This window comes from Sceloporus undulatus, chromosome 2, assembly GCF_019175285.1.
Source record: "Sceloporus undulatus isolate JIND9_A2432 ecotype Alabama chromosome 2, SceUnd_v1.1, whole genome shotgun sequence".
In the NCBI taxonomy this organism is placed as follows: Eukaryota; Metazoa; Chordata; class Lepidosauria; order Squamata; family Phrynosomatidae; genus Sceloporus; species Sceloporus undulatus.
The window spans coordinates 290,045,040-290,072,522 of record NC_056523.1 but is presented as its reverse complement, the minus strand read 5'-3'; the positions used below and the strand labels follow the sequence as shown (position 1 = coordinate 290,072,522).

The window sequence follows — 27,483 nt, the reverse complement described above, 5'->3', positions numbered from 1 at the left end:
ACCTTTATTTATAAAGCGCTGTAAATTTACACAGCGCTGTACATACAATCTTACGGTTCCCTGCCCTCAGGCTTACAATCTAAAAATAGCATGTTATCCTTAAAAAAAGATAGAGGTTCCCACAAAATAATTTTTGCACCCTGTCCTGTTCTGAAAAACCAAAAAGTAATTTCCCTGTCAAACTGCACTTAGGGTGGAAACCCCAAAACCGTCCTTCCTAAGTCTAAAACAGCTCAAGGGTAAAATAATAATAATAGTGGAGTGGTCTCCTCATTGCCTGCCTAGACTCAAGGATGCCTTTGGAGTAAAAAGAAAATGGGGGAGGGGGTTGAGTATGGTGTGTATTTACTTATTTTATGCATTTATGTAAAAATTTATCCTGCCTTTATTCAGTTCAAGGTGGCTACCAACAAATTTAAAACAGTACAAATTAAAAACATGACAGAAGCATTACCAAGTACAAATATTAAACAAAAATAAATAATTTAAAAAGATAAAAGCATTACACATTAAAAATCAAAATGTTTTACAAACTATTTACAAACCTGGAGATCTCAATAGCACAGCATTCAAAAGCCCAGTCCTCATCAGTTTGAAAAAGCCTGACAGCACAAAAAGTGTCTTTACCTGGCAGCCAAAGGAAAGCTGGGATCAGGCCCAGTGTTGCCAATTTCTGGGGAATTCCCTGATTTCCGGGTAATAAAAAAAAGTGTTTTGGGGGAATTTCCTTTTATAGGGAATTATTTCACTTCCCACCTCCCAAAAATGGCTGAAAATGCCTTCCCCCCCCCAAAATGGCTGACCTGGAAGTCCCTGCTCCCTTTTGTCTTCCTGTAGTGCTTTACGGTCCCTTGACACGGACGTCCCATCCCCAGATGTCCCACCCCTGACCCAGATGCCCTAGGGTATTTGGGGGCGTTTCGGGGATTTTCAGGGGGAATTCCTTCAAGGGTGATTAGCAACACTGATCAGACCATCCTGGCTTCTCCCGGGATAGAGTTGCAGAGACTGGAACAGCCACTGAGAAGGCCCTCTCCCTTGCAGTGGTGTCACTATGGGGTATGTGGCAGTGCGGCCTGCACCAGATGACACCCCAGAAGAGGGGTAACACCTGATCAGGTCCTCCTCCAGTGGGGTGGAGGAGGGGCGAGTGGCATAGGGCACATCTACAGGAAAATCCAGTTTACCTTTGGGTTTCTCTGATTCGTAGTGATCCCATGCTTGTCTACACATACTGAAGTGAGTCCACACTACTCTCCCCAGCCTCACAGAGGAGTCACTATGGAATGCGGTCCACACAAGTCCGAATATTCTGACGCAATGAGAAGGCCAGGAATTGGGCCAGCCATCCCCTTCCACCTGTTGCAGCTGCTGATGGGGGTAGGGTGCTGCTACATGGCAACCCTTCAAGGTCTGGTATGGTTGATGGCCAGACTGGGAAGGGGAGGTGATGGTAGCGGTAGCAATGGTGGCCAAAATGACAGAAGTCTGTGGGCGCCCTGACACCATTGCCTATCTTTACTGCCTGGCCAGCAGCCCTGACAGACTTGGAAGGGTGTCCTGGGTGGCAGCAGTACCCCAGCCCCACTACTGGCTGAAAATGACCATCTTTCTTTCTTTCTTTCCCTCTACCATGTCCCAGAAACAATCACGGGGCAAGTCAGTAAGAGGAAAGGGAGGGCAAGGTGGACAGCAGTGTGGCAAGCATCTGGGAAATGTGTTGCCATTGCATGGCAACCTCTTCTGAATCTGGCAGGGCTGCTAGCCAGGTGAGATAGGGAGGCAATGGTGGCCATGGACTTTCCTTTTGGGGAAGGGATGGCGTCTATGGCTGCTATTGCTGCTGCCGCCACTATTAACACCTCCTTTTCCTGCCCTGCCAGCATCCCTGCCAGACTTGAACGGATGTTGGATGGCAGCAGTATCTTACCACTACAGCGAATAAATGGCAGAATTGTCCTGATCGAGAGGAGTGCACTGGGATCTTGGAATAGACAGTGAACAAATATCCCACTCGGTGTTCACTTCCCCTGAGGTGTCACCTGGTGCAATGTTAGTCCTTACATCTCTGAAGGAACACCCCTGAAACTGAATAAGTTTAAAAAGTTTATGCCAAACGTAATTTCAGCAATATAACGTAGGTTGAAAGGGAACAAGATAGTAACTTCATTGTTATTGATATTGCTAAACAGTTGGAAGTCATAAATCACAAATTGCTTAGGGGCCAATTATGAAGCTTACATCTTTGTAACAATCTTGAAATACAGGATGTCTTGTGTCTTAAACTCCACATTTCTATGGATCAGTCAATTTATTAATCAAAAGATTTTCATGATCATGATTTCTTTCTGCCATGTAGTCAATACAAGTCTTAATATAACCAGATAATTATTCAGTTCATGATTTGTAAAATAACTAAACCCAGCATACTTTGTACGTGAATATAAAACTTGCTTATTATTAAAGATATAAACCAACCCCATTATTCTTGACACATTTTACAAATCTCAAAACAATGTATTAATAGAGGATAGTATTCAAGTGTTTTCTATATATTTAAAACCTAAAGCTGAATACACTTTTAATAAAATCAGCATGATATATATTTTGATTTAAGAAGCTTATCTGAGGACTGTTCTATCCTCTACTAATTTATGTTGTCTCTTATAAAATTTCTTTTCAGTTAAAGGGCCACAGCTTTTTGACCTTAACGCTAACCGCTTAAGTAATTATGAATTTCCCTTACATCTAAAGTTAAAGGGGAAAAAAGCTCTTGAGGTCACACAGAGATTAGCCTTTTTGTTCCATTAGATATTCAATGATTATATAGTATACATGTATATCTGTGGTTTCTTACTATCTATATATATTATTTAATTGTAATATATTTATATAAGTTTATATATTCCTCAACCCTATCCAAGTGTTTTTTAACACTTTTATTACATTTTATGTGTTTGATTCAAATTAATTTCCCTTAGCAGTGTGGTGTGTTTTCCCCTGTTCATTGTTTTGGCCAGTCTGTCTGCCATCCTCTGTGATCTTCTATTCCCCCCCCCCCCCCCCCACAAAAATCAGCATACTGTGGCTACTGAACACACACAGTCTTCATTGTGCTATTTTCTGTTGTTAGGCTTTCTTTCTCCATATTTTTTTTTTATCTTTCTGTATACCTTGTGGTATCTTTAAACAGATAAAATCTCCATCTTTTGGATGTAGCATTATTTTGACTGCACAGCCAATGATACTTAACCTGAAGAATGGATATGAGAATGATAAAGAGAATAATCAAGAAGAAAAATGCCCCAACTTTCAGATTTATTTACTCTTCCATTTATAGAAATATAAATAAATGTAGAAAATGCTTGATTTATTTATATCCTGCTTTTCTCCCAAAATGGGACCCATAGTGACAGATGTTGAGGTTGGTCTAGCACTTACAATTCAGATTATGTGGGTTTGTGCCTAAAGTATGGTAAGCAGAGTTCTGCTTTTATAATGAAACTTCTCCTCCTGTCCTTTTGCCTGTTACAGTGACAGCCTTTTGCACCTGCAGAGAAATTGTTTCATATGGTTAAGAAATACTGGAATTGAATGCGGTGGCAGCTGCAACTAGGCAAGACTGGACAACACTTGTAAACCCAATTGTGTGAAAGTGCATTCTTGTGCTAGGACATTTTTCCAGAGGTTGATAGACTATAACTCTCAGGACTCCTATCATAGCTAATGATGTTGAATGCTGAGAGCTGAAGTCCAACAGCATCTTGAAGGGCCACATGATATCCACCCCTGCATTAGATACTCTTTTGATATTGCTGTAATCACTAATGGTGCTCTCAGTTGAAGGCAAGCAAGATTAAGATGTGGTTTCTGTTTTTAGGTTATTTTTAATTGGTAAGAATATGGCACTGGCTGAAGAAAATAACATTACTAATGGAATAAAGAACATAAATGGAGGTAAGAGGGTTTTTTTATTCCTCAATTGCCATCTTTTAATTTTACTTATAGTGATGTTTTCTTAATATAGTAAACATCAGTTCTGCATTTTAAAATGAAAACTAAGAGCCTATACAGACCGGCACTTTATGCTGACCTGTGGGTAAAGTCAGGGTGCAGCATCCTCATGTTGGATGCCCTAACTCTGCCCCCATGATGCCATTTTGGCGTGTGTCAGTCCACACAGCAGACACCATCATGATGCACCTCTGGCACATCAAATATTTAAACAGGGCTATCATATCACCTCTTAACCTTTTTTTCTCCAGGCTAAACATCCCCAGCTCCCTAAATCGTTCCTCATAGGACATGGTTTCCAGACTCTTCACCATTTTAGTCGCCCTCCTTTGGACACGCTCCTGTTTTCCAAAGTCTTTTTTGAATTGTGGCACCCAGAACTGGACACAATATTCCAGGTGGGGCCTGACCAAAGCAGAATATATTGGCACTATTACTTCTCTTGATCTAGACACTATATTTTTATTGATGCAACCTAAAATTGCATTGGCCTTTTTAGCTGCTGCATCACACTGCTGACTCATGTTCAACTTGTGGTCTACTTGGACTCCTAGATCCCTTTCACATGTAGTTTCTTTCAGCCAGGTGTCCCCCATCCTATATCTCTGCATTTTATTTTTCTGACCTAAGTGCAGTACCTTACATTTCTCCGTGTTGAATTTCATTTTGTTAGCTTTGGCCCAGCTTTCTAGTCTATTCAGGTCATTTTGAATTTTGATCCTGCCCTCTGGAGTATTAGCTATTCCTCCTAATTTGGTGTCATCTGCAAATTTGATGAGTATGCCCCCAGTTCTGTCATCCAGGTCATTGATAAAGATGTTGAATAGCACTGGGCCCAGGACAGAACCCTGTGGGACCCCACTAGTCACTTCTCTCCAGGATGAAAAGGAGCCATTGTTGAGCACCATTTGGGTTCGGCCAGTCAACCAATTAGAAATCCATGTAACAGTTACCTTGTCTAGCTCCCATTTTACAAGCTTGTTTGCAAGAATGTCATGGGAAACCTTGTCAAAGGCCTTACTGAAATCAAGATATACTATATCCACAGCATTCCCTTCGTCTAACAAGCTAGTAATTTTATCAAAGAAAGAGATCAGATTTGTCTGGCATGACTTGTTTCTCTGAAACCCATGTTGACTTTTTGTGATTATGGAATTGCCATCTAGATGTTCACAGACTCTCTGTTTAATGATCTACTCTAGAATCTTTCCTGGTATAGATGTCAGACTAACCAGACGATAATTGTTGGGATTCTCTTTTTTTCCCTTTTTGGAGATGGGGATAATGTTTGCCCTCCTTCAGTGTGCCAGTAAAGCCAATAAAGGGCTGACTGCATGCAGTCTGGGGATCCCCTTAATTTCCTAACGGAATACACTTTGATGTTCTGAGATATATTCTTAAGTAATTGTTAAAGTTACTTTTCAAACTGTGGACTTTATCATATGCAGAAAATAGGGGGTTTAAACAGTGATTGTCTCATGAAAATTGCCCAATTGCGATTAAGATTTTCACATGCACCGCGATCAAAGAGTTATTATCCCGGAAAGAATGAGGGGATAACCAGGCAGTAACTGGAATTTCCCACAGTTGGCAAGGTTCTCCCTCTTCAACGTTGTCATCCTCCATGCTTAGAAGATCAATAGGGTGGGAGGATGGGCTTAAAGAGCTCCTCTCCTCATATGTTGGTAGGACACATAGTAATAAATATGGTAATAAAGTTTGAAATCTCACATCTTTCTCCTGACCATCATTCTGCAATTATAGTGCTGGTTTACAGAATTTGAAAGGTATGGAGCACTATGGCTTGTGAAATATTGTTTATCCAAAATCCTAGAATTAAAAAGCCTTTTAAATGTTTTAAAGCTTTTCTTTATATCCCACCTTTCTCCCAGTGCAGGACTCAAGGCAGCTTACAAATTTGCACATGCACATGCTCAAAAGGCATAGAAAGTTAAGGTTACTTCCTTTCACAGAACAGATTCCATAGTGTCTTACCATTCAAAGAAGGTGTCCTTCCATTAATGTAAGGACTTTCATTCTAGATAATATAACACAGAAACTACATAGATTTTCTATAAACTATACCAACAGCCAATATATTTATGGTTCAAGTCCCACGTACCATGATGACTTTTAAAATCCTATACTGCTTGTAACCTCGATATTTGAGGGAACATCTTCTTGTGTACCCATTCCCAAGTGTTACATTGTGTCAAATGGGCTCTTGCCTGCACTCCATCAATAGAGGTGCATCTCTATCACATGCAGAGCTAGAAAAGAGCCTGTTTGGCTCTGGCACCATGGTTATGAAATGCATTTTTACTTGGAACAATGTTGGCTTCATTTCAGTTCAGGCCTGGCTATTAATCCAGGTTTGGGGTTTTTAATGACTGCCGCTAAGATCTTTAGGATTGACCCTATACACACTTAGCTTAGAATAAGTCCCATGGAAAGTGGAATTTACATCTGAGTGGACATGTACAGGAGGACTATATTGTATAACAGGGATTTTTGAAAGGGTGAATTAAACCAATATTGAAAGTATTATGTATTTTGTAAAGTTATGCACACAAATTAAAGCAGCATTATCTGTTGTATGGTTGTTTGTTATTATTTCAAAGTTGAAGTGAAGAGAACTAATAGCTGAGATTTTCCCCGCCTTTCTGAGGCAGTTGAAATTTTCAGTGATACAATCTGTGAGAAAACAGCAATAAAACTGCAGCCATTTCCATTAACTTTGTTTGTGATTATAGAAAAGCTGTCTCCAGAGATTCGGTTCATTTTCAGACATAAGCATAATGATAACCTACAAATCCAAAAGGAAACAGAGCTAATTAATCTGGTAGGTATACACATTCAGGTACATTGTGCTAACTCTGATGCATGAGAATGTGCAAAAGGATCTTGTAGCACCTTTGAGACTAAGGGCCGGTACACACTGGCAGTGAAAAACCACCCTTCTTTGCTGCGCAGCATTGTCACAGCAACCAAACCATGGGTCAACAATGCACAGCAAAAAAGAAGCCACCTAGAGTGGCTTCTTTTTTGCGGCATCGCAAGCCGTACAGCAGGAAGTGGCATCACTGCCATAATGCCACTTCCTGCTGTACAGCAGTGTCATCATCATGCCCCCCCCCCATATGGACAGGAGGCCGACTAGGGTTCCGGAGCGTGCGGTTGCTGCATGCTCCGGTACCCTAGAATCAGCGCCACCACGCTGCTTCCTGACCATGTGTACTGGACCTAACCAAAGTACACTGCAGACATAATCCAGTTTGAGACTACTTTAACTGTCCTGATTTAGTGCTAGGGAATCTTGAGAATTGTAGTCTGTTGTTTAGTCATCTTGGTTTCTAGGGGAAATTCAGGGTTGATTTGCTCTCTAATGACTTTGACATATTTTGGCTAGAGTCTGTGCTATTATGAGTAACCAGTGAGACTCTTGTCCCACCTACAAATGCTGGATCCATTTAAAAATGTCTTTTAAAAGACTATTTCATCTTCAGATTTATTTATTTTATTTTATTTTTTGGTCTGGCAGAGGCATAGTGCTTTCTGTTGTAGCACTCTAGTAGAATTTAAAATAAAAATGGCAAGTTTTGATTATCAGCAAGACTTAGCCTTTCACGATGGATATATAAAAGTATACCCCCTTTTAGCATGTTGCAGTTGTGAAAAAATTGAATACAATTCCATTGGTCCACTTAAAATCAAGTCACAGTGAATTCAGTATAATATATTCCAATGTAACTGAATGCAATATTCTAACTGGAGGGCTAAATCTAGTTGCTAATCCCAATAGCTGGATTGAATCAATAGGATTTGTATAAATTAATCATTCTGCAATTGATTTGGGGGGGTCAACTTTAGTCAGGACTAGAAATTGGAATTACTGTTTAGTGTTCATTTTCTCAAAGCTAATGATAAACATATTTTCTTTCAGCTACATCAAGGGAGTAATGAAAACGAAGATTCCCCATCTCTGCTCCAGTAAGACCAATGTTACCAAGTGAAAAAAAAAGACTATTCGAAGCCTAAGTGCTTTATTCCCAAATGCCTGTGGCACCTGCTTTTAACCTATTTTAACCCTTTAAACGTATTTTAACATTTAATATGCTTTTAAGACTAAGGCAGACGGGCAGCTAGGAGTGGACTCTGACAGCTCCAGCCACGATTGAGCCCCAATTGGTCTGGGACCATGACAGTCACATGGCCCTCTCTGTGGGGTGCTGGCAGTGTTTTTTTACTGCTCCTTTTGGGGCCTCCATACACCTTCCAAGTGGCTTTTGGCCACTCCAGGGGCATGCATCATCTGCACACCATGTCTCTAAAGCAGCTAGAATCTGCTCCTTTGGCCCATCTGTATCAGGTCTTTGTCTGCTAAATTTGTTTTATTTTAGATTGTTTTTAATCTGTTTGAATCAACTGCATCTTGAAGGACATTCTTACATACAGCACATTACACTAGTCTAATCAGCACGTTCCATGTGAAATTCAGTTGCATGTTTCACAGTAATCTTAAGAGACTTGAGGAACTGGTTCAGTCCTGTTCAGCGATAGGTAAAACCAGAATTCCTCATCTTGTTCTCCAGGACTAAATCCCACAGATGAATGTCCTGATATTATTATAACATGCTATTTAGAAATAGACAATTCTACATTTTTAGAATATGTAGAGAGGTCAGTAGTAGTATCTCAGTGTAGCTTCTTGATTGCTACCTTTTCAACAACCTCCAGCTTGGCCTTGAGTTTTACTTTAGGTGCTTTTGCAACACTTGTATTCTGTGACATACTTTTATCAGAAGCAAAATCATCATACTTTTCTGTTTCTCAAATATTCAGGAAAAATACTGAGAACTGTTATGTTAACTGCCCTCAAGTTGACCTTGATTCATAGCGACCCTGTGGATGAGACAATCTCCAAGACTCCATATCCTGCACTGCTCTACTTAAGGCCTGGAAATTCAGGCTGGCGATCTCTCTAATTGAGTATACTGTACTTATCAGTAAAAAACCTGGGGTTTAAGAATCTGGACAGGGATTTCCCATGTCCTAAGAAAAGAACAGATCTATTAACCCAGCATATCAGCATACAGTCAGCTGTCCTTATCCATGGATTTTTTTTATCCATGGATTCAAGCATCCATGGCTTGAAAATATTCAAAAAAGTGTAAATTCCAAATAGCAAACCTTGATTTTCCATTTTACATAAGGGACATCATTTTGCTCTGCCATTATATTTAATGGGACTTGAGCATCCACAGATTTTGTTATCCATAGGGAATCCTGGAACCAAACCCCAGCAGATAACAAGGTCTCACTGTATATCACATTGTATAGATTAGTGTTGCATTCCTGCTGGTGATATGGGAGGTGGGGTGCAGAAATGGGTCTATGCTCCTTGGCAGTTGTTGGTTGAGAGATAGCTGGCACTCTTGTTTACTTCTGCGCTCTAAGTATCAGAGAACAGGTGAAATTAATGAGGTCCTCAAAATGTTGCTGCATTGCAACTACCAACATTTTTCAATGTTGGCTAAATCTGGCTAGGATGCTTATTACTCTGAACTGTCATAGTGCTATATTCCACTTTTGGCATGGCAACATCCTATGATATTCTGGGGTTTGTAGATTAGTGAGGTCCAAGAGCTCTCTGATTGAGGATTCTAAAGCCCCCTCCGAAAACTACAAATCCCAGGATTACATAGGGGGGTTGCTATGGCAGTTAAAGTAGAATAATAACACCGTAACGGTGTAGTCTGTGATATGATTCTAGGGCTGCTAAATACCTGAGAAATAGAAAATACAAGTAACAGTCCTACAAGCACTGAAGGGTCCCATGATTCCAACTCATATTCTAAACCCAGCTGTTTAGAAATTAGATTGCTTCCATAAATGTATAATATTAATTATATCCATTTTTGTGTGTGAAAGAGTGTGCAAATGTCAGAGTAAACTAGATTAAAAACAGGCTAAATTATCCAAACCCACATAGCAGTTTAGTCTGAAACTTGTTCTTTTCCCTCCCTAGATCTGGGATAAACTGTCTGGTCTTTCCTGCAAATACTAGCCAGGCAGATTGTCCACAGGTTGCTACTCTACATGAAGAATACCAACCTTTAATGGGTATGTTTTATATGGAGGAAAGCGATTAAGGCTTGTTTAAGCATAGTTAGTATATGTGGAAAATATTAACACATAGGTAATTGGTATTTACATATACAGTGCACCCTTGGCTTACGCGGATCTGTTCTGGACCCCCCCCCCCCCCGTGTAAGGCAAATACCACGCATGCTCAAGTCCCATTCAAGTGAATGGGGCTCGTGCACGCAGCGGTATGGTGGTGTGGCGGGGCATGCATGCCATGGGCGCGCACCCCATTCATCTGAATGGGACACACCGCCCCTTATACGTATGCTCAAAGCCGTGAATAACGCAGACGCACTCTAACTATATAAAATGCAGTAAGAGCTACTGAACTTTTGAAACTTTGGTCTCTTAGAAATGAGATTCTAGTTGATCTCCTGTTATCTTTTTAAATCTGGGGTGTGGTACAGACTGCCTTTTTTTCCACCGGAGGGAAGCCACAGCCGCCAAACCACGCGGCTTCCCTCCAGTGGAAAAAGAACCCACAAAAAGCGGATTCTTTTTATGCCTCAAGGGTGGCATAACAAGTGCGCCACTGGTGCACTAATTACATAAGCGCTTCGTGGCACTGTATGGACGCTGCATGGTGCTTACGTAACAATGGCAGTGCCATGTATACAGGGCACCACCATTGTTACGCCCTCATCACGTGCTAGGGTTGTGTGGCGTGTGGGTGCTCCGCCCTCAGGCAACCCTAGCATGTGACAAGGGCGTCACAGAGGGCACATATGTCCTGGGCCTGGAGAAGGAATTTTGAAGGCATAATTAGATTCATTGATATGTGATAGAAGAAGTTCTTGAGTAACAGTGAAGCTTCTTGGAGTGTGATGGTACAATGGTTGTTTTGTCTTTGAAAATATAAAATCAACCAATTAGGGCCAGAACTAGAGATTACATGGGAGTTCTGCCACTAGACCTCCTTCCTTCTGTTTTTTCCCCTAAAGGGGTTGTCACAAATACTGCTCTACACTGTGATAGTGCTATTATTCCACTTTTACTACTATGGCTGCCTCCTGTGGTATTCTGGCGTTTGTGGTTTAGTGAGGGCCAAGAGCTCTCTGGTTGAGGATTCCACAGGAGGCAGCCGTAGCAATAAAAGTGAAATAATAGCATTATAACAGTGTAGTGTGGTATTACAATGTAGAGTCACACAAATTGGTAACCAGTAGTGCCTGTGCTGCAGTCCCTGTTCATATTCTTGTCCCTATCAGATTGGTAGAGGGTGAAATGTATAGCTACAACAATTGTACCATTCAGGTCCAGATTAGAAACAACATAACATTAACTGCATGAAAGCAAGTATCATGCATACTTTTTGCTGTGTAAACAACAGTCACATTGAATGTTTTAATGTATTACACTAATTACAACATAACAAATTTAACTTGTATGTACATACAATCTGTTACAAGTATTCAGTCATGCTGGAGGAATTGAACCTAACAAACATGTCTCATTCAGATATGGTCCATAGCATTAATGGAGAAATTGGCCCATGAAATTTGTGCTGTGAAAGGTGTAGAACCAGAAGATAATTTTAGGGAAATGTGATTCTCCTTTATTGATTATGCCAAACAATATATAGTGATATATAACTATATATAGATAGATAGTGATTCTGCCTTTTGATTTTTAAAAATTGTCATTTATGCCTATCTGGAAGAGGGTTCTTTTTTACCTCTAGTTGTAGTGGCTGGAGGACATTATTTCTGTCTATAGGCTGAAAGTCACTGGGAAGTCTGAAGGATACAGGATAAGGAAGAAAAATTTAGTACTGACCCTTCAATTTTAGCCACAGTCCTGACAAATATGCCTCTGTAAAGCTTGTTTATAATTAAAGGTTTCAGTTGTGTCAATGGAAGCTTTTAAATGCAGATAGCAGCTTCAGAGATATGATTCTGTCAAGACTGTAGTCAAGATAGAAGGAACTAAACTCTTGCCATGGAAGAAAAGGTCAAAATCTTGCCTGCATCCATGCTCTAGATTGCTTCCCCAGTTGCTTTTTAAGAATGAAAGAAGTAGCTCAGATATGTAGAAAATGACATCTTGACCCTTCCTTATAGTCTCCTCTGGCACTAAATGTATCACATTACTTCCTTGTAAGAGAGCCTACGCGTGAGAGAGAGAGAGAGAGAGAGAGAGAGGTAAAAGAAAGCATAGCGGAAATAGGTGCTGTGAACTCCTCTCTTTTGACCCACTGTGAATTGATGAATGCTGCTTTTATTATCTTGATTCAAGCCCCCTCCCTCTCCTATGGTATGGCAGCTTGAAGTTGGAAACAATGGAGGAAACCTCTTAGGTCCCCCCCCCTTTCAATTGCCATTTACAAGCCGTTGGAAATGTTACCGATATTGGTGGTACAGCAAAGCAAGTGGTGCTCCAACTAGGCCTGGAATAGATGGGCCAAATGCTGGTGAAACATCAGAAAGAAACTCTGCTAGAACATGGCCACATAGCCTGAAAAACCCACAAAAAAACGAATGAAACAGCTTCTGGCTGTTTTGGAGGCATGGTATTCAAACAGTGCATGCCTCCAAAGCATCCGGAAAGCTGTGCCAATACAGCACTCCAATCCTCTGGACAAGAGCAAAAGGGAACTGGGACAATCCAGGTTCTGGCAACACAGGTTGGGTCCTATGACCATGGCCTGCTTTGATAGCAAGCCGTGCAGTCAGCACGGTCCCAATCCACCTCTGGCCAGAGCAGACTCGGGCCGGTCCTTCTACTTTGGCCCTATGTTACCATTACCTTTCTTTCTCAAAACTCTTCTGGGAATGACTTGACTCCTGTACTATCATTTCCAGCAGAGACATAGCCAAGGGGGGGGGGTTTCTTGGGGTCCGCCCCCCCTTCCATTAGAAAAATGAATGGTGCATGCTGCTGCGCCGCCACGTCCAAGCCCCATTATAATGGTGGCACTTAGACTGAACCCCCCCTTCCTAAAATCTTGGCTACATCCCTGTTTCCAGAGTGCCTCTGCGAGGGAAGAACAGTTAGAGCTTTGCTCCTATTCCTGCACCATTGAAGTTACTAGAGATCAGCCCTGCTCCTTATATTAGGAGAGCTAGGTATTAATTTTAGATGGTGCACTAGGTGCAAAGTTAGCAGAAGCCAAAGTGAGTAAACTTACTTAGTGGCAGGAGAACATGCTTTCACCAAAGACAAAGGTTCCTTTGTCAGAAGGTAGAAGGGTCTTCCTCTTCCTATTATTACTGAAATTGCCTCAAAGTGTCTCATAGATTATAAATAATGTTTGAAGTACAGTAAAATGCAATAAAAATAAAATTTCCAGTATTTTTTATTGTTATTCTACGTTTAGATTCTAAAGTGGATGGATTTCAAGAGAAAGCAGACAGAAAGGTAGGCCTGCTAATATTTACCAGTTTGTATGTATTCTAGTTGCATTGTTTCATCATCTATATGATATGGACCTGTCACTGAAAGAGTAAAAATATTTTCTCATTTAATTTTTTTAAAAATAAAAATTACTTGAATAGAAAAGGGCTGAACAAACTTTTAGTTGCAGGTTAATCATTTCCCCTTTACACAAGTCAACCAGCATGCTCATAGGAGTCACATAATGTTAAGGTATGTAATAGGGGAGAGGTTATTGTGAAGCATTGCTTTAAGATGAATTCCATGATGTAATAATTTGTAAAAGGTCAAACTTGCACAGTAGTCTATGTGCTGAAAGTGAATTCATGTAACTTGCTATAGCAGCTTCAGTGTTCTTTCTATAGTGAGCATTAGAATATATTTGATTAATACACTTGATATATGTGCTTTCATTGTTGTTGTGTAAATAGCAGCTGCAAAGAAGTCTGATATACCATAGTTCATGAACCTGGTAGATGACGAGATTAAATTTAACTGTTTGTCTGTCTGAGCAATCATGGCATAATAGTTTGAGCCTTGGACTATTACTCTGGAGAACAGGGCTCAGATCTCTACATGGCCATGTAAACCCCTGGTTGACCTTGGGCAAGTCACATTTTCTCAGCTTCAGAGGATGGCAGTGGCAAACCCCTTCTGAAGAAACTTGCCAAGAAAACCTCATGATAGTTTCACCATAAGTAATAAACTTATGGTAGGGTTTATGGTCCAGTGTTCAAAACATTAAGCCACACTCGCTCTCTCCAGTGTGTATAATGTTTATATTATCTTTATTGTTTTCAGTTCATCTTCCTTTTAGTCTGCATTTTAAACTGAATTGATTTTACTATAATCTGCCCAGAGATCTCATGATAAGGAATGATTCATGCCTGTATTGACAGTGCATGATTTTAGTAAGCATATTTGTATAAGTGTGTGTGTGTGTAGGTGTGATGAAGTTTAAAGTCTTGCTGACTGTAATATCTCAGAAGAGACATCTAAATATCATGGAGGAGAAACAAAAAATAATTTAGCTCAGTGTTTTGGCTCTGAAAAATCTTTTGTAAATAAACCATAATTTAAGACTGTGGTTTAGAAAATTGATAGCGTTCTGATTTTCTTGCTAAGACAGAGTAGATCTGGGAAAAATATCAGAAAGAGTTGTTAAAGTTTTATGAGAAAGGATACTATTTAAATTAGTCTGTATTCTTATATTTAGCTTCCACAGAGATTAAATAATGAAGATTCTCCAGAAAGAAGTCTTCTTTCAGGCATGGATATGGTAGAGGATGCAACAACAAAATGCACAGAGGCGCCATCAGAGGTTTTCCAGAGTGCCAGTAGTAAAGGGAAAGATATGACAGACAAAAGTCCATCTCTTGAAACACTGGCATTTGACATAACTGCAGATGAAACAATGGCTCAAAAGTTTGAAAAAGATTTAATGGAACCACTCAGTGATTTGGAGACAGTACAAATGCTTGACATTGACATGTTGGAGTATCAGGATGATGTTCTTTCTGTGGATTCATTTCAAAATGAGGAAAGTGATGCTCTACCAGCAGAGCTTATCATAGCCCTGAACTCATTATCAGAATCTGTAGCAGTATCTGCCATTTCTCACCCACTAGAAAAGGATTTCATAGTAGAGAAACAGCTGACTCCAGAGCAAACAGATGATGAATATACACAAATAACAGATATAAATTTAAAATCTCCATTTAGTTCACAACACCTTGAAGAAACAGAAGCTTTAATGGTGACCAAGATGGTATGCCCTTTGGAAGAACAAGTATGTATATTTTAAAATTAACAAGATAACTGTATTCTAAGTCACTTCATGGACTAATTTCTTCTTAGCCATGTTGGTTAGTGTATAGTATGTCTAGGTCAGTCATGTATATTACCTTGCCTATTGCTTTTTAAAAATTTCGTAAACCCCCCCCCCTTGATACCTCAGAGATATTAGAATTGCTATGACATACACATTTCATTTTCATATCTCTCTTTTATGACTATATAGCTTTTGATCTGATTGTATGTTGTTTTCCTTGTAGTATTTTAGCAATTCTTTTTCATGTAAGCCTGTGTGTGAAGAAAATTTGGATGTATCTTTACTAGTATAAATCTATAGATTGGTTGCAGACTGGAGAGTTGTTTCAGACTGGGGAACCTCTAATGTACAGTCAGCTTGGAAAACTGGCCTAGCACATACGTACAATTTGTGTACTGGGATGGTATATCCTGTATCCCTAGCTTCCTCTTTATTTATATAACCATCCTGTGTATAATAATTTTAAAATCTACTTGTATATAATAATATTTCAATTCAAAATCAGGCTGTATTAACTAGACCTTGGAAGTAATGTGATGATACCTCTAATACATTACCTTTTGGATAACTATGGCACGGTACAGACCACCAAAAGCGGGGTACCAGCACCGGTATTAGGGTTAGGGAGTGTGCACCATGTACATGCTCCCTTACCCTAATACATGCCGGCAGCAGCATAATGGCAACATCCTGTGTACATGGGCGCTGCCATTATGACATCATGGCCACACCATGTCCAAATGGTGCAGAGCAGGCGTGACATCTTCATGCTGCCCCAGGTCTCCTGGGCACGGCGCATGAAGAAATGGAGCTCCTTCTGTGGGCACTCCTCGTTCCCGCAGCCACCAAAGGGCTGTGGGAATGACTCCAGGGAGAAAGGGGCCAAGCACCCCCTTTTTCCCCTGGCTCTGGCTCCTGGGCTGTCTAGGGGCATGAAGGCCCAAGGACACCCCTTTTCCAGGCCACGGGGAAGCGGCATCTTGCCACTTCTCTGTAGCCTGGAGAAGCGCCAGATTGGGGCTTCTGGGCTGCTGGTATGGCTGCCCTGGCCCCAATCCTCCTTTTTAATGTAATAAATAACATGTACTTCTAAAGTGTTGCTTTGGGGCAAACATTTTGAGGGAATTGGGCTTTTTTGGCTTTTTAAATTATAACTAATTTATAAAACCTCAATATAAGTCATTCCTTTCATACTGCACAGCAAACAACAGTGGCAAGTTTCTTTTAAAAACAAATTAATTAATTAATTAATTAATTAATTTTTTATCTTGTCTTTCTCCCAGCAAGGGATCCAAGACAACTCACCTCATAAATTAAAACCAAGTATAGCTTTAAAACAATTATCCTATCAAAACATCACTAATAACAGCATTTAAATACACAACAGTAAAAGTATAGAATGTACCCATCATTAAAAGGTCTTTCTGCAAAACCAGTTAATTGCCTAAAAGCTTGTTTCATTTAAGACCTTTTTATTTAAAGGCCTTTACCATCTGTTGGAAGAATTGCAGAAATGTAGATAATCTAGGCTCAAGCCATATCAGGCTTTATAGGTCATAACCAGCACTTTGGTTTGTGCCCAGAGATGAACTAGTGGTAACCATTGAAGCTGTTATAACAAGGAAGTTGTATGTTCCCTATAACCAGTCCCAGTCAGCAATTTTAAAAAGCAACACTTCAAATTCTGCTGTTAACATGTTTTGTAGTCTCTGTGGGCTCTTCAGGATGGGGCAAAAATATCAGGAGGTTGCAATATCTATTGCTGTTCTTGTTTTGTTTTGTTTTTTGTTTTTTTGTTTTTTGTTTTTTGTTTTCAGGGTTTTTAAAATATCAAAACATTTCTGTTGTCCTGGACTATTTTGTGGCAATTCCTAACCCAAGCTACAACATGGTGGTAGAATTCAAATAAATAACCATGGTAGTCTAGATCAGGGGATCCCAACCTGTGCTACGAGGAACCCTTAGGGATCTGCATGCACTTCTCAGGTGCTCTACGGCAGCTCCAGGAAAATGAAGTAAAACTGAATTAAATTAAAGAATAAGAATATATTCTTACATATACTCTTAAACACTATTAACTTTTAAGATATAGGGTAAGCCTCTTAGGGGCTCCTCCATAGACATAAGGGCTCCGCAAATCAAAAAGGTTGGAAACCCCTGGTCTAGATCTTGTAGCATCTTTGAGACTATCTGAGATAAAGAAGTTGGTAACATAAGCTTTTGATTAAGCATACGCTTAATATACAACAGTTTATGCTACCAACTTCTTTCTGTCAGTCTCAAAGGTGCTACTAGATCTCTTTGCAAACTACATGTTACTCCCTCTCCCCCGGATGGGTTTCCTTTTAATTCTGAGACACATTGGAACAATACGTTCCCTTTTCTTTTTTAATTTTTAAAAAAGTATTATAGTGCATCAATGAAATGTAACATTTTGTAATATAACTCCTAAAAAAAGAGGGAGAAAATGTGTCTTCTAAATTATAGGGTGATCTCAGGAAATCATGTCCAAGTTAAAAAGAAAAAAAACTTAGTGCAGATCCAAGAAGTCACTACAAACAACTTCCAGATAGAATAGAGTGAGTGAATGCATGGTGATAATAATTGGCAAAATCCAAAAAATTGTGTTGCGAGAACTCAGCACTTCTTTAGACCAATCTGAAAGAACACTGTCTCACACATGTAGGTCTTGTGCCCATGCAGAGTCACACCCAGAAAATTCACAAGCAACTTGATCTCTATAGCCACACCTCCTGCACATGGTCAGTTAGAGCTCCTGCTTTACATGTACCCTTCATTCTCAATGTCATGGGTAAATGTGAAGCTACAGATGGAAGGGACCAGCTATACAATTCTCATACCTTAATACACATATCAGCTGTGCCTAACTACTCTTCTGTTAATGTTGTTACTATTTTTTGAAATTGCCAAGGGCCCCAAATCAACTCTCACACACTCCAAGAAAGAAGTAATATGTCCAGACCTTTCATCACTCAGATGAACAGCATGGAAACTTCACCCTTCATTCACCATGATATTTCAAGAGTGCATATCAAAAACCATCTACTTGGCAGTGGCACTTTATAGGATCAAATCACATCTGATCCTGAGACACTTTGCTTTCTCCATTCATACAAAGTGTTCACTATGTTTTCTGTGCATGGTACTTCATTTTCTTTTCTGTTTCAAAGAGCCAAGCTTAGTACTTTCCTCTGCACTTGGCAGCTGTTGCAGTACATAAGGTATCTGTCTGTGTCTTTTTTCTTTTATAAAACTTGGGTGCGGTACAGACCACCCAAAAAGGGTGGCCTCTTGGCATCTGTTTTTCCACCGGTGGGAAGCCGCAGCTGCCAAATTGCGTGGCTTCCTGACGGCGGAAAGAGACCCCACAAAAAGTGGGTTTTTCAAGCCGTGGCAGCAGCATAACAAGTACGCCACTTGTGCACTCGTTACGTAAGCACCATGTGGCGCCGTGTGGACACCGCACGGCACTTATATAACAATGGCAGTGCTCATATATACAGGGCACCACCATTGTTACGCCCTTGTCATGTGCTAGGGTTGCGGGGTGTGTGGGTGCTCTGCCCCCCAGGCAACCCTAGCATGTGATGAGGGCGTCGGAAAGACCCGTTTGTACCGGGCCATGCAAACATTTCATGAAAGGTCTGGCTATTCTTTACTCTCTGAATATGGCTCCTACACATACTAGTTCACTATATGTAGTTCTTTCACAGCTCTTGTCTCAGACCATGTAGAAGAAAATAGGAAGGAAGAGAACTTTGTGACTGGTATTTCCTTTCCCTAAAAGTGGCATTTTTGTCTATAACAAATACTAGTGAATTATTCACACTTCATATAGACCATCCATACCTCATTTTGTCATCACAACAAAGTAGTATTGAGAATTGATACTTGCAAAAGGTCTTATTCATGCAAAAAATACTTTTGCAGTTCCACAGGGTGCAGGGTATTATCTTTCCAAGGTTTAATCAGGTCCCGTTGACTCCTTATTAGGCAGCCCTTCTTTATCTGGATGTTTGGTGTGCTCCGGCCTTTTATATAAAGAAGACATCTTCATTTAGACTGTTAACCCATTTATTCCTCTGGTATTCTGTCTTAAAATGGGAACTTCCAGATTCTTCTCAACTATTCACAACATGGGTGACAGAGATGAACTGTTCATCTTATTAACTAGTGAAACTACCTGAATCATCATTGATGAGGAGCCATTCTGCAAGACCAGTGACAACATCAATATTCTTAGTGCCACTTCCTGAATTATATAGAGCAGTTACCTGGTAGTTGTTCTTTCCCTACATTCAGTATTATTGTTTTGAGGCAACGTCTAGGGGTGATGTGCCATTCAGACAGCGAGTCTTACCTTCCATTTTGGCATAACATTTACCCTCCTTCAGTACATGTGTTGTTGTTGTGCAATTAGTGATTACTTATTTGTATGAATCACAGAGACCATGACAATTGCTTACCTGTAACTATAATGTTTTGAATGGTCATCCACGAACTCACACAATCAATATCCCCTTCTCTTAATATATTGCCATCTTTCTAGGCAGCAGATGTCAGAATGGAGGGAAAGTAGCTTGAGTGTATCTGAGCGTTCATGTAGGAGGGATGGGGTGGGGATCTTGGCACAAGCTATTCATTTTTCTAGATTTGGGTCTGTGCAGTCACAAGGCCCAGAAATGTGAGTTTTTGAGTGGCCATTCAAAGGACTCCTACCAGTAGACAACTTATTTGCCTCTATTTCAGCAAAAAGCTGCATCTTGGCTCCCAAAGCTAACCTGTATAGAAGTTACATAGGTGGGTTACAAACCGCCAGAAAGTACGCGCAGAGTGCGTACTAGGGTTAGGAAGGGTGCACCCCCCTAACCCTAATACGTGCGCCATGCGCAAAATGGCGGTGGCCGTACCACACGGCCGCTGCCATTTTGACGTCTTGGACGCATAGCGTCCAGGCGTGTCACGGCGGAAGTGACGCCATGAAAGCGCGCCTTGCACTTTGCGGCACCACTTCCAGGGCGCTCCTTCCTTGGAGCGTCCAGGAGCCCTGCGGTGTGGCAGCTGCGGCTTCCGGACGCTGCAAGCGGCGGCGGCGGGAGACCGCCGCAACCCGGCGGTTTGTAACCCACCATTGTTTCTTAAGCTGGTTAAGGGTGAGCACTGATGAGATTCAGAATAAAAAGTGAATTCCAAACAAGGACACTAAGTTTATTTTCCAAATTTGATAGACAGATAGAAGTGTTGAATCAGACAGTGCAAAGATACCTGAATATATTCAGTACATCTTCAGCATTTATGGAAGTGCTGTCTGACTCTTAAGCTTCAGATATCTCAACAGAGATATCAGTGTTTTCTACAGACTATAATCATCTGTTTGACTTGAGCCTAGAAGCCAGTTTAATTACAACATACTAGTAATTAATCCTGCCTGTGACAGTGCCAACACAGAAGGACCAGATGCAGGTTTTGACTAAAAAGCTTACTGATCATGAGAGAAGATTTAAAGGGTTCACCTCATCCCTTTTTTCCCTCTGGTTTATACATCTAATTAATAAATGTACAAAACATGATATAGGTGTTAATGTGGCATATGGCTACTCTGGTGGAATCCGAATGCTTGTTTTCATTTTGATGAGGTACAAAAAGACAGATTTGCATGAATGCACACACATACAAATAAAAATGTAGTGGCAACTTCTCTTCCGTGTGTCATCTAGATAGCTGTGGCCTTTCCCAGAATATCCCACCCATTCCTGTTTGCTCTCCCTGCAATTGCCCACCACCACCTGTACCTCACAGATGCTTGATATGCTATAGCTACTTTCCAATCCTCATTTTGTTCATTATAGAGGAGAGTATTCCTCCTTAAGATTCCCCTAAACCTAAGTTTGAGAGGTGTCCAAAAAAGTAACTTTTTCATGCCCCCCCTCTAGTTCTTGTTTTTAAAAAAGCTTGAGGTATCCTCTAGCTTGATATTACTTACCTCTTGTGCTGGTTTGGTGCTTTTCTAGCTCCACACCTGAACCATTTAATAGTTTGTCACCGTAGTTTAATAAAAGTATGTAACAGGGATGGGGAGATGTAGCTCTCCAGATGTTTGACTGCAGTTTCCAAAATAATTCACCATTGACGGTGGTTGCTTGGACTGATAGGAGTTGCACCACAACAACACCTGGAAAGTCACAGTTGTTGATTCAGTTGTTATATTGGTTGGGTCAAATTAGACAAGCTTGGAGCTTTGGTAGTTGCATAATACAAATCTTGAACATTTGCTTAGAAACTGAGTGTGTTGATAAGGTAACCAGAAATTGGGGTGTGGTGGTTCCCTTAGTATAGATTTCAGTCTATTCATATGCTTCTTTTAGACCTTGTGCTTTCCATACTTTTTCTTTCCGTCCCCCCTGCCCATTGCAAGTGGTAATTAGAAAACTAAATTGAGAAATCCCAAATTATGTATGTAACAATAAAAGAAAGTACTCTCTTACAGAAACAAATTGGAAAATGCATCTGGCAAATTACCTATATTTTAAAATACTTAAATGCTTTAACAAGGAAAACAGTTTGGACATCTTATTATATAAGCCCAATGGAGAAATCTATTCTTTCTTCAACAGCTGCTTAGGCAGGTTCTGTTTGGCCTTATCATAAACTTGGCAACATAACAGCCACTGGAACAATAGCTATGCAGAATACAGATAGCAAAAAGCAATAAAACCCTATCAGAGATATCTTTCACACTCTCTGGGGAATGAGGAAGACAGGCAGAAGAGCTCCCCCTAATTGTTGTAAATGACATAAATTTCCAATGCGAATTCAGACAAACTAGTTATGTGCTAATTTCTTTGCATATTTCTGTTCTGCAAAATTGTTTTTAAAACTGGTTTAACTAGTTGATTATGTTGCTTTTAGGTCAAAGAAAATGCCATACCATTAAGTGTGTTATTAGCAACACTGGTTAGGATGAAGTAATCTTAAACAGTATTTCCTGTTAGTGATAATTGATAATGAATCTTGACATGCCAAATCTAATTTTTAAGTTAGAAGGGTTTTCTAGGCTTATTTCATTGGAGCTATTTTGCTTATCAGACTGGTAAAATATCGGCTAGATCAGTGGTAAGGAGATTTTAAACTTGTGGGAATAGTGATATGAAGTGAAAAATAATCTGTGATATTGAGAATATTCTGAAAATATTCTGTCAGAATATTCTCTAAAGAATTTTTTAGAAGTTTGGTAATTTTCTGATTTTTCATTACTTGTCTGAAAAATATATTGCATTCCACTTTTAGGACATTTCTGTATGTTGAGTATTTCAGATAGACTGAGAACCTCACAGAATATTAAGTGGAAGGGTTTTCTTACTTGATTTATATACATGTAATTTCAATTGAAGATAGCTGTCTAATACAAAGATAATAATTTTAAAAATTAGTTGTGTCTTGCCTTGTGTAAATTGATAAACTACTTCCATTCATAAAGTGGTCAGAAATCCAGTAGAGGTTCCTCCTGGAGAATGGGAATGGGAAGGCAATTTTTGTCAATTCACCTTTCCCTGGCAGCTCCCCACACCACCTTCCACGTTGTTGCAGAGCAGCAACAAAGATCAGATATGTAAAGGAAGTGCAATGTGATATTCTTCTTAAAGTTCTGTCCCCTGAAAAGCCCCGTCTGGATGAAATGCAGGAAATATTACAAAAATGGCTTCTGTATTATGACGAAAGAAATTTAGAGTTCTATAGTAAAGTCCATTGACAAAACCAATATTGTCTCATAATAATCTTGCAAATGTCGTGTCCACATTTCTGTGGTTTGTATTTTTAAAAAGCCGAAGCTTAAATTAAATAAAATTTATTGAAAATACTACTACTTTGTACTGAAACATCTATAATTGCTTTTTTTTTTTTTAAACAGACTGATTGTGACAAAGACATGCACAAATTGATCTGTTCAGGTCAGCAGAATATCACCTCTCATGACAGACCAGCTGAAAAAGGAAATTGCACTTCAAAGGATCCCTGTTCTGATCAAGTAACTTCATGTGAATTTAGCAAGTCTGCTGAAAGAGGAAAGGACTTTACTGTAAATCATGTAGACCATAATTCCAGTTGTCAAGCATTTCTAGAAAAGATGAATCAGCAGATATGCAATTATGAGGCTAAAACAAGAATATCAACTAAAGATCTTGGGTATGATATCATATAATTTTGCTCACAGCTTGAACCTGGTTTTTCTGTAGTCCCATTCCAGCCTTCAGATGGCAACTATATAATTAAATTTAAAATTTAAATTTAAAAAAAATTATACATTTCCCTGCCCTCAGGCTTACAATCTAAAAAAACAAGACACAAAGGGAGAAGGGAATGGCAGTGGGGAAGGGGAGAAGTCCAGCAGATCATCTCTCCCTCTGAGGCCTGGACCATGGCAGATGGACTGGAGGGAGGGCCCTTTTTCTTACTGTGGCTAGGCCTGATGGAGCTGGCCTGCCCTTCTCTCCTTCTGGATGATGGTGGATGGATGGAGGGCTCTTTATCTTTTAGGCAAGGCCTGATGGAGCTGGCTTGCCTTTCTCTCCCCCTGGATGATGGTGGATGGAGGGAAGGTTCTTCTTTCAGGCAAGGCCTGATGGAGCTGGCCTGCCCTTCTCTCCCTCTGGATGATGGTGGTTGGAGAGAGGGATTAGGGTTGCCATGTCCCGCCTGGGGGTGGGACGTTCCTGCTTTTCAACCGGGCGGGGTTGTCCCATCCCGGTTTCTTCATAGACTTGGGTTTGCCCCAGGTCGGCTGCCACTGTGGGCGGCTATGGCGGCTGCTGTGGCTGCCGTTGTGCGTGGCTTCTCCTGCCACTGCAGCTGCCACCACTGACACGGCCTTCGTCACCGACGTGGCCTTTGCTGCCCACCGGCATTTCTGCTTGCCCTGCGTGCTCTTGCAGGGCCGCACGCAGGGCTAAGGAGGAGTTCCTCCTCCTGAGGCTGGCTGGCCAATGGCTGAACAGCCCCGCCCCTTCTGCAGGCCAGAGCCTGTGACTGATGGCAGGGAGCGGGGTTGTTCTAGCTCCAGTCTGCCCCCATTGGCCGGCCAGCCTCAAGAGGAGGAGCTCCTCCTCTCTTTGGTCCCCATGTGGGCTGGCCCAGGCCCGGTGAGGCAGCAGCGGTGGACGTCGGAGGAGGTGGGTGGTCATTTCCATTCCAATATGAATTTTCCCCAAAGTGTGTTTTTTGTGTATTTTTTCTGCTTTTAATGCCAACAAGTCTGCCTTGTTTTGACAATGATAGTAATCATGATGATGATGGTGATATTAATATCAGTCAGTTTCTGAGGCAGGTGCCCACTGTTTCTGAAGCCGAGAGAGTGTGATTTTCCAAAGTGCATTTTCTGTGTATTTTTTGTGCTTTTAATGCTAACAAGTCTGCCTTGTTTTAACAATGATAGTGATGATGGTGATGATGATGATGGTGATATTGATATCAGCAAGCCTCTCAGGCATGGCTAATGTAAGTTGCTCTGATTTTTACAAACTCATGAGCAGTGAAGAAAAATCAAAGTACTGTACCTTGACCAAGTACACACTTCTGAGAAGTACAATTGGTGAAAGAAACCTGAAACTGGGGGCAAATCCACTTCTTGTTAAACCACCTTGACATGTTAAATATGCATAGCCATATTAACCCATGTAAAGTGTTAAACCCAAAGGGTTTGGTTGTGCAATAAGCCTCTGAAGTATGCAAGAGGCCATGTTAAATAATGCCATGTTAAATGCCCAGATATGCTGTTGTGTGTGTTTTGGAATGGAGGGGAGTGTTTGGCCAGAAAAGGAAGTACATTTCTGACATCTGTCAAGGAATAATACCAAAATATCCTCCATTTTTAGCATGCCTAAGAAAAATGCATTTATATTAATGCTTTTTAAAATTATTAATTATTTTTGTTGTTCGTGTGTCCTCCATTTGGGTCTAAATTTTGTCCTACATTTGTCCTACATTTTTTTACATTTGTCCCGGTTTGGAGATTGACAGTTATGGCAACCCTAGGAGGGATAAAAGATCTATGCCTACTTCTGCATGATTTCATTGCTTGGAATTTCCCAGTGAGAGAAAGGTTACAAAATTCTAAAAGGATGAAATGACTAAAAAGACTTAGGTACTAGTTGTAAGAAATTTAAGCTAAAATATAACAATATTTTTATTGAGTAGTTTTATCCGTGGTCCCTCCTATGAAATGCATCCCCTAAAATTTCTCTGATTTACCCTTAGACTTAAATTAGAGAAAATTTGGCCTTAGATGTAAAGAAGTGTCCCCTTGATGTAGCGCTTTTTAAAAAAAGTACAATTGTTATTTAAATACTGAATGAGCTTAATTTCATAGTTTATTGTATTAATTTTGCCTCCCAAAGACATTTTTTAACATTTTAAAGTGTTACTTGAGAATGTACAGAAAAATGCAACTGGCTAATTTAAAATCCTTTGTTTGTCAGCAGCTCAAACACGAAAGAGAAGAAACAAAAATGCTCACAGCTGAGATGCCACCTTTCATCTTCAGATAAGAATTTCAAAGTTGAGCAAGGGAGGAAAAGCCAGAGAATTGCCAAGAAAAGTAGGAAATAAATTGCTTTGTGTTTTGTTTATAGCCAAAGGTCAGCACACCTGTCTGACATGTTACTAGCAAAATATATCAATTAATGTTGCAAGTTCTAATATTAATATTACAGCTTTTAAATGAAATCTTTGTACCTAGTCCTTTGTTGTTCCTCTGGGTCTTCATTTCTGATTTATGGCGATCCTAAGGCAAACCTGTCATAGAATTTTCTTGGCAAGATTTGTTCAGATAGGATTTGTTTGACTTCCTGTGAGGCTAAGAGAGTGTGACTTGCCCATAGTGTCTCAGTGAGTTTCCATGGCTGAGTGGGGATTCAAGACCTGGTCCCCAGGGTCCTAATTCAACACCCAAACCACTACATTATGCTGGCTCTCAGCAGTTCCTTATTTTGCCCTGTCTCGGCAAAAGTGAGCTCAACAAGAAGGGAAGGGAGGCCTTATTTTCCAGAATGCACATGAGCAATGTGCATTGACTTCTCTGGGTTACAGTGTTACTCTTCCCTAGCATACTGCTTGTTCCTTATCAGTATAGCCAATATCTACTTCTGGTTGTTCGGCCTCTGACAAATATAACTGCCGTTTCAGTTTTCCTAATCATTACCTTCAGTTTCAGTCATACCATGCCCTCATCTTTGGGCCTAGGGGCTTGATTCATATGTACAATGCATCTATGTACCTTGATTATATTAATAACATGGGGAGGGGAGATAGTTTGGCTTCCCATAGTTGTTACAAGTTACCTCCACCTGTTATTAAAGTACATAACAACATATGTATTTGCTATATATTAAACATTTCATTTGGCTCGGTATGCTCAAAGATAAGGAGACTGTGGTGCTATAAGTCTTCTCTTCACAGTGTAGTTGGATCAAAACTCCCTCCATTGGCAGCTAGATCTGATAATACAGTAATTAAAGACCAACAATAAATTTACTACATGTGTTGAAAGCTTAGCAGTTTTTGCATCTCAACCCATATGTGTGATTGGGAGATGGAATTCCAGACAATAGGAATTTTAAGATGTGACTATTAAATATATGACTGATATTAACAGATAAATTAACTTTAATGAATGAACACATCTGTTTTCCTCTTTTTAACCCAGTTTGCTTCCTATTCCTTGTCAGTAAATCCTAATATCTGGCAGAGGTTATTCTGTTTCCCTAGCCATACACTTATTATGTTAATGCCATTTTCTCTCAAGACCTCTTGCATATATTGTTAGAAACTGGCTTCAGTTCTATTATGTGATGATGATGATGATGATGATGATGATGATGATGATGATGATGATGATGATGATGATAGTAACAACAACAACAACAACTTTATTTCTTACCCACCTCTCCCCAAGGCTCAAGATGGGGTACAACAGAATAAAACACATAAAATAATTTAAACACTGTTAAAACACATATACATAGGACACATTAAAATCATCCAGTATTGATTAAAACCTCCTGATTTAAAATTCCTAGTTTAAATTTGACTGGGTAAGCCTGCTG

At 40.1% G+C, this 27,483-nt stretch overlaps 1 protein-coding gene across 3 annotated transcripts in view; it reads left to right on the top strand.

The window, feature by feature from the left end:
• ANKRD31 (ankyrin repeat domain 31) overlaps positions 1 to 27,483 on the top strand; it is a 75,519-nt gene that overhangs the window by 4,262 nt on the left and 43,774 nt on the right. The window contains exons 2-9 of one of the 3 annotated variants that reach the window (XM_042452770.1): positions 3,881 to 3,957; positions 6,768 to 6,856; positions 7,958 to 8,004; positions 10,043 to 10,137; positions 13,478 to 13,518; positions 14,750 to 15,322; positions 23,295 to 23,569; positions 25,861 to 25,976. In XM_042452770.1, the coding sequence (XP_042308704.1) occupies positions 3,881 to 3,957; positions 6,768 to 6,856; positions 7,958 to 8,004; positions 10,043 to 10,137; positions 13,478 to 13,518; positions 14,750 to 15,322; positions 23,295 to 23,569; positions 25,861 to 25,976 (1,313 nt within the window). Of the gene's footprint in view, positions 1 to 3,880; positions 3,958 to 6,767; positions 6,857 to 7,957; positions 8,005 to 10,042; positions 10,138 to 13,477; positions 13,519 to 14,749; positions 15,323 to 23,294; positions 23,570 to 25,857; positions 25,977 to 27,483 lie in introns of those variants that run through there. The other 2 variants (XM_042452769.1, XM_042452771.1) reach the window with 2 other exon arrangements.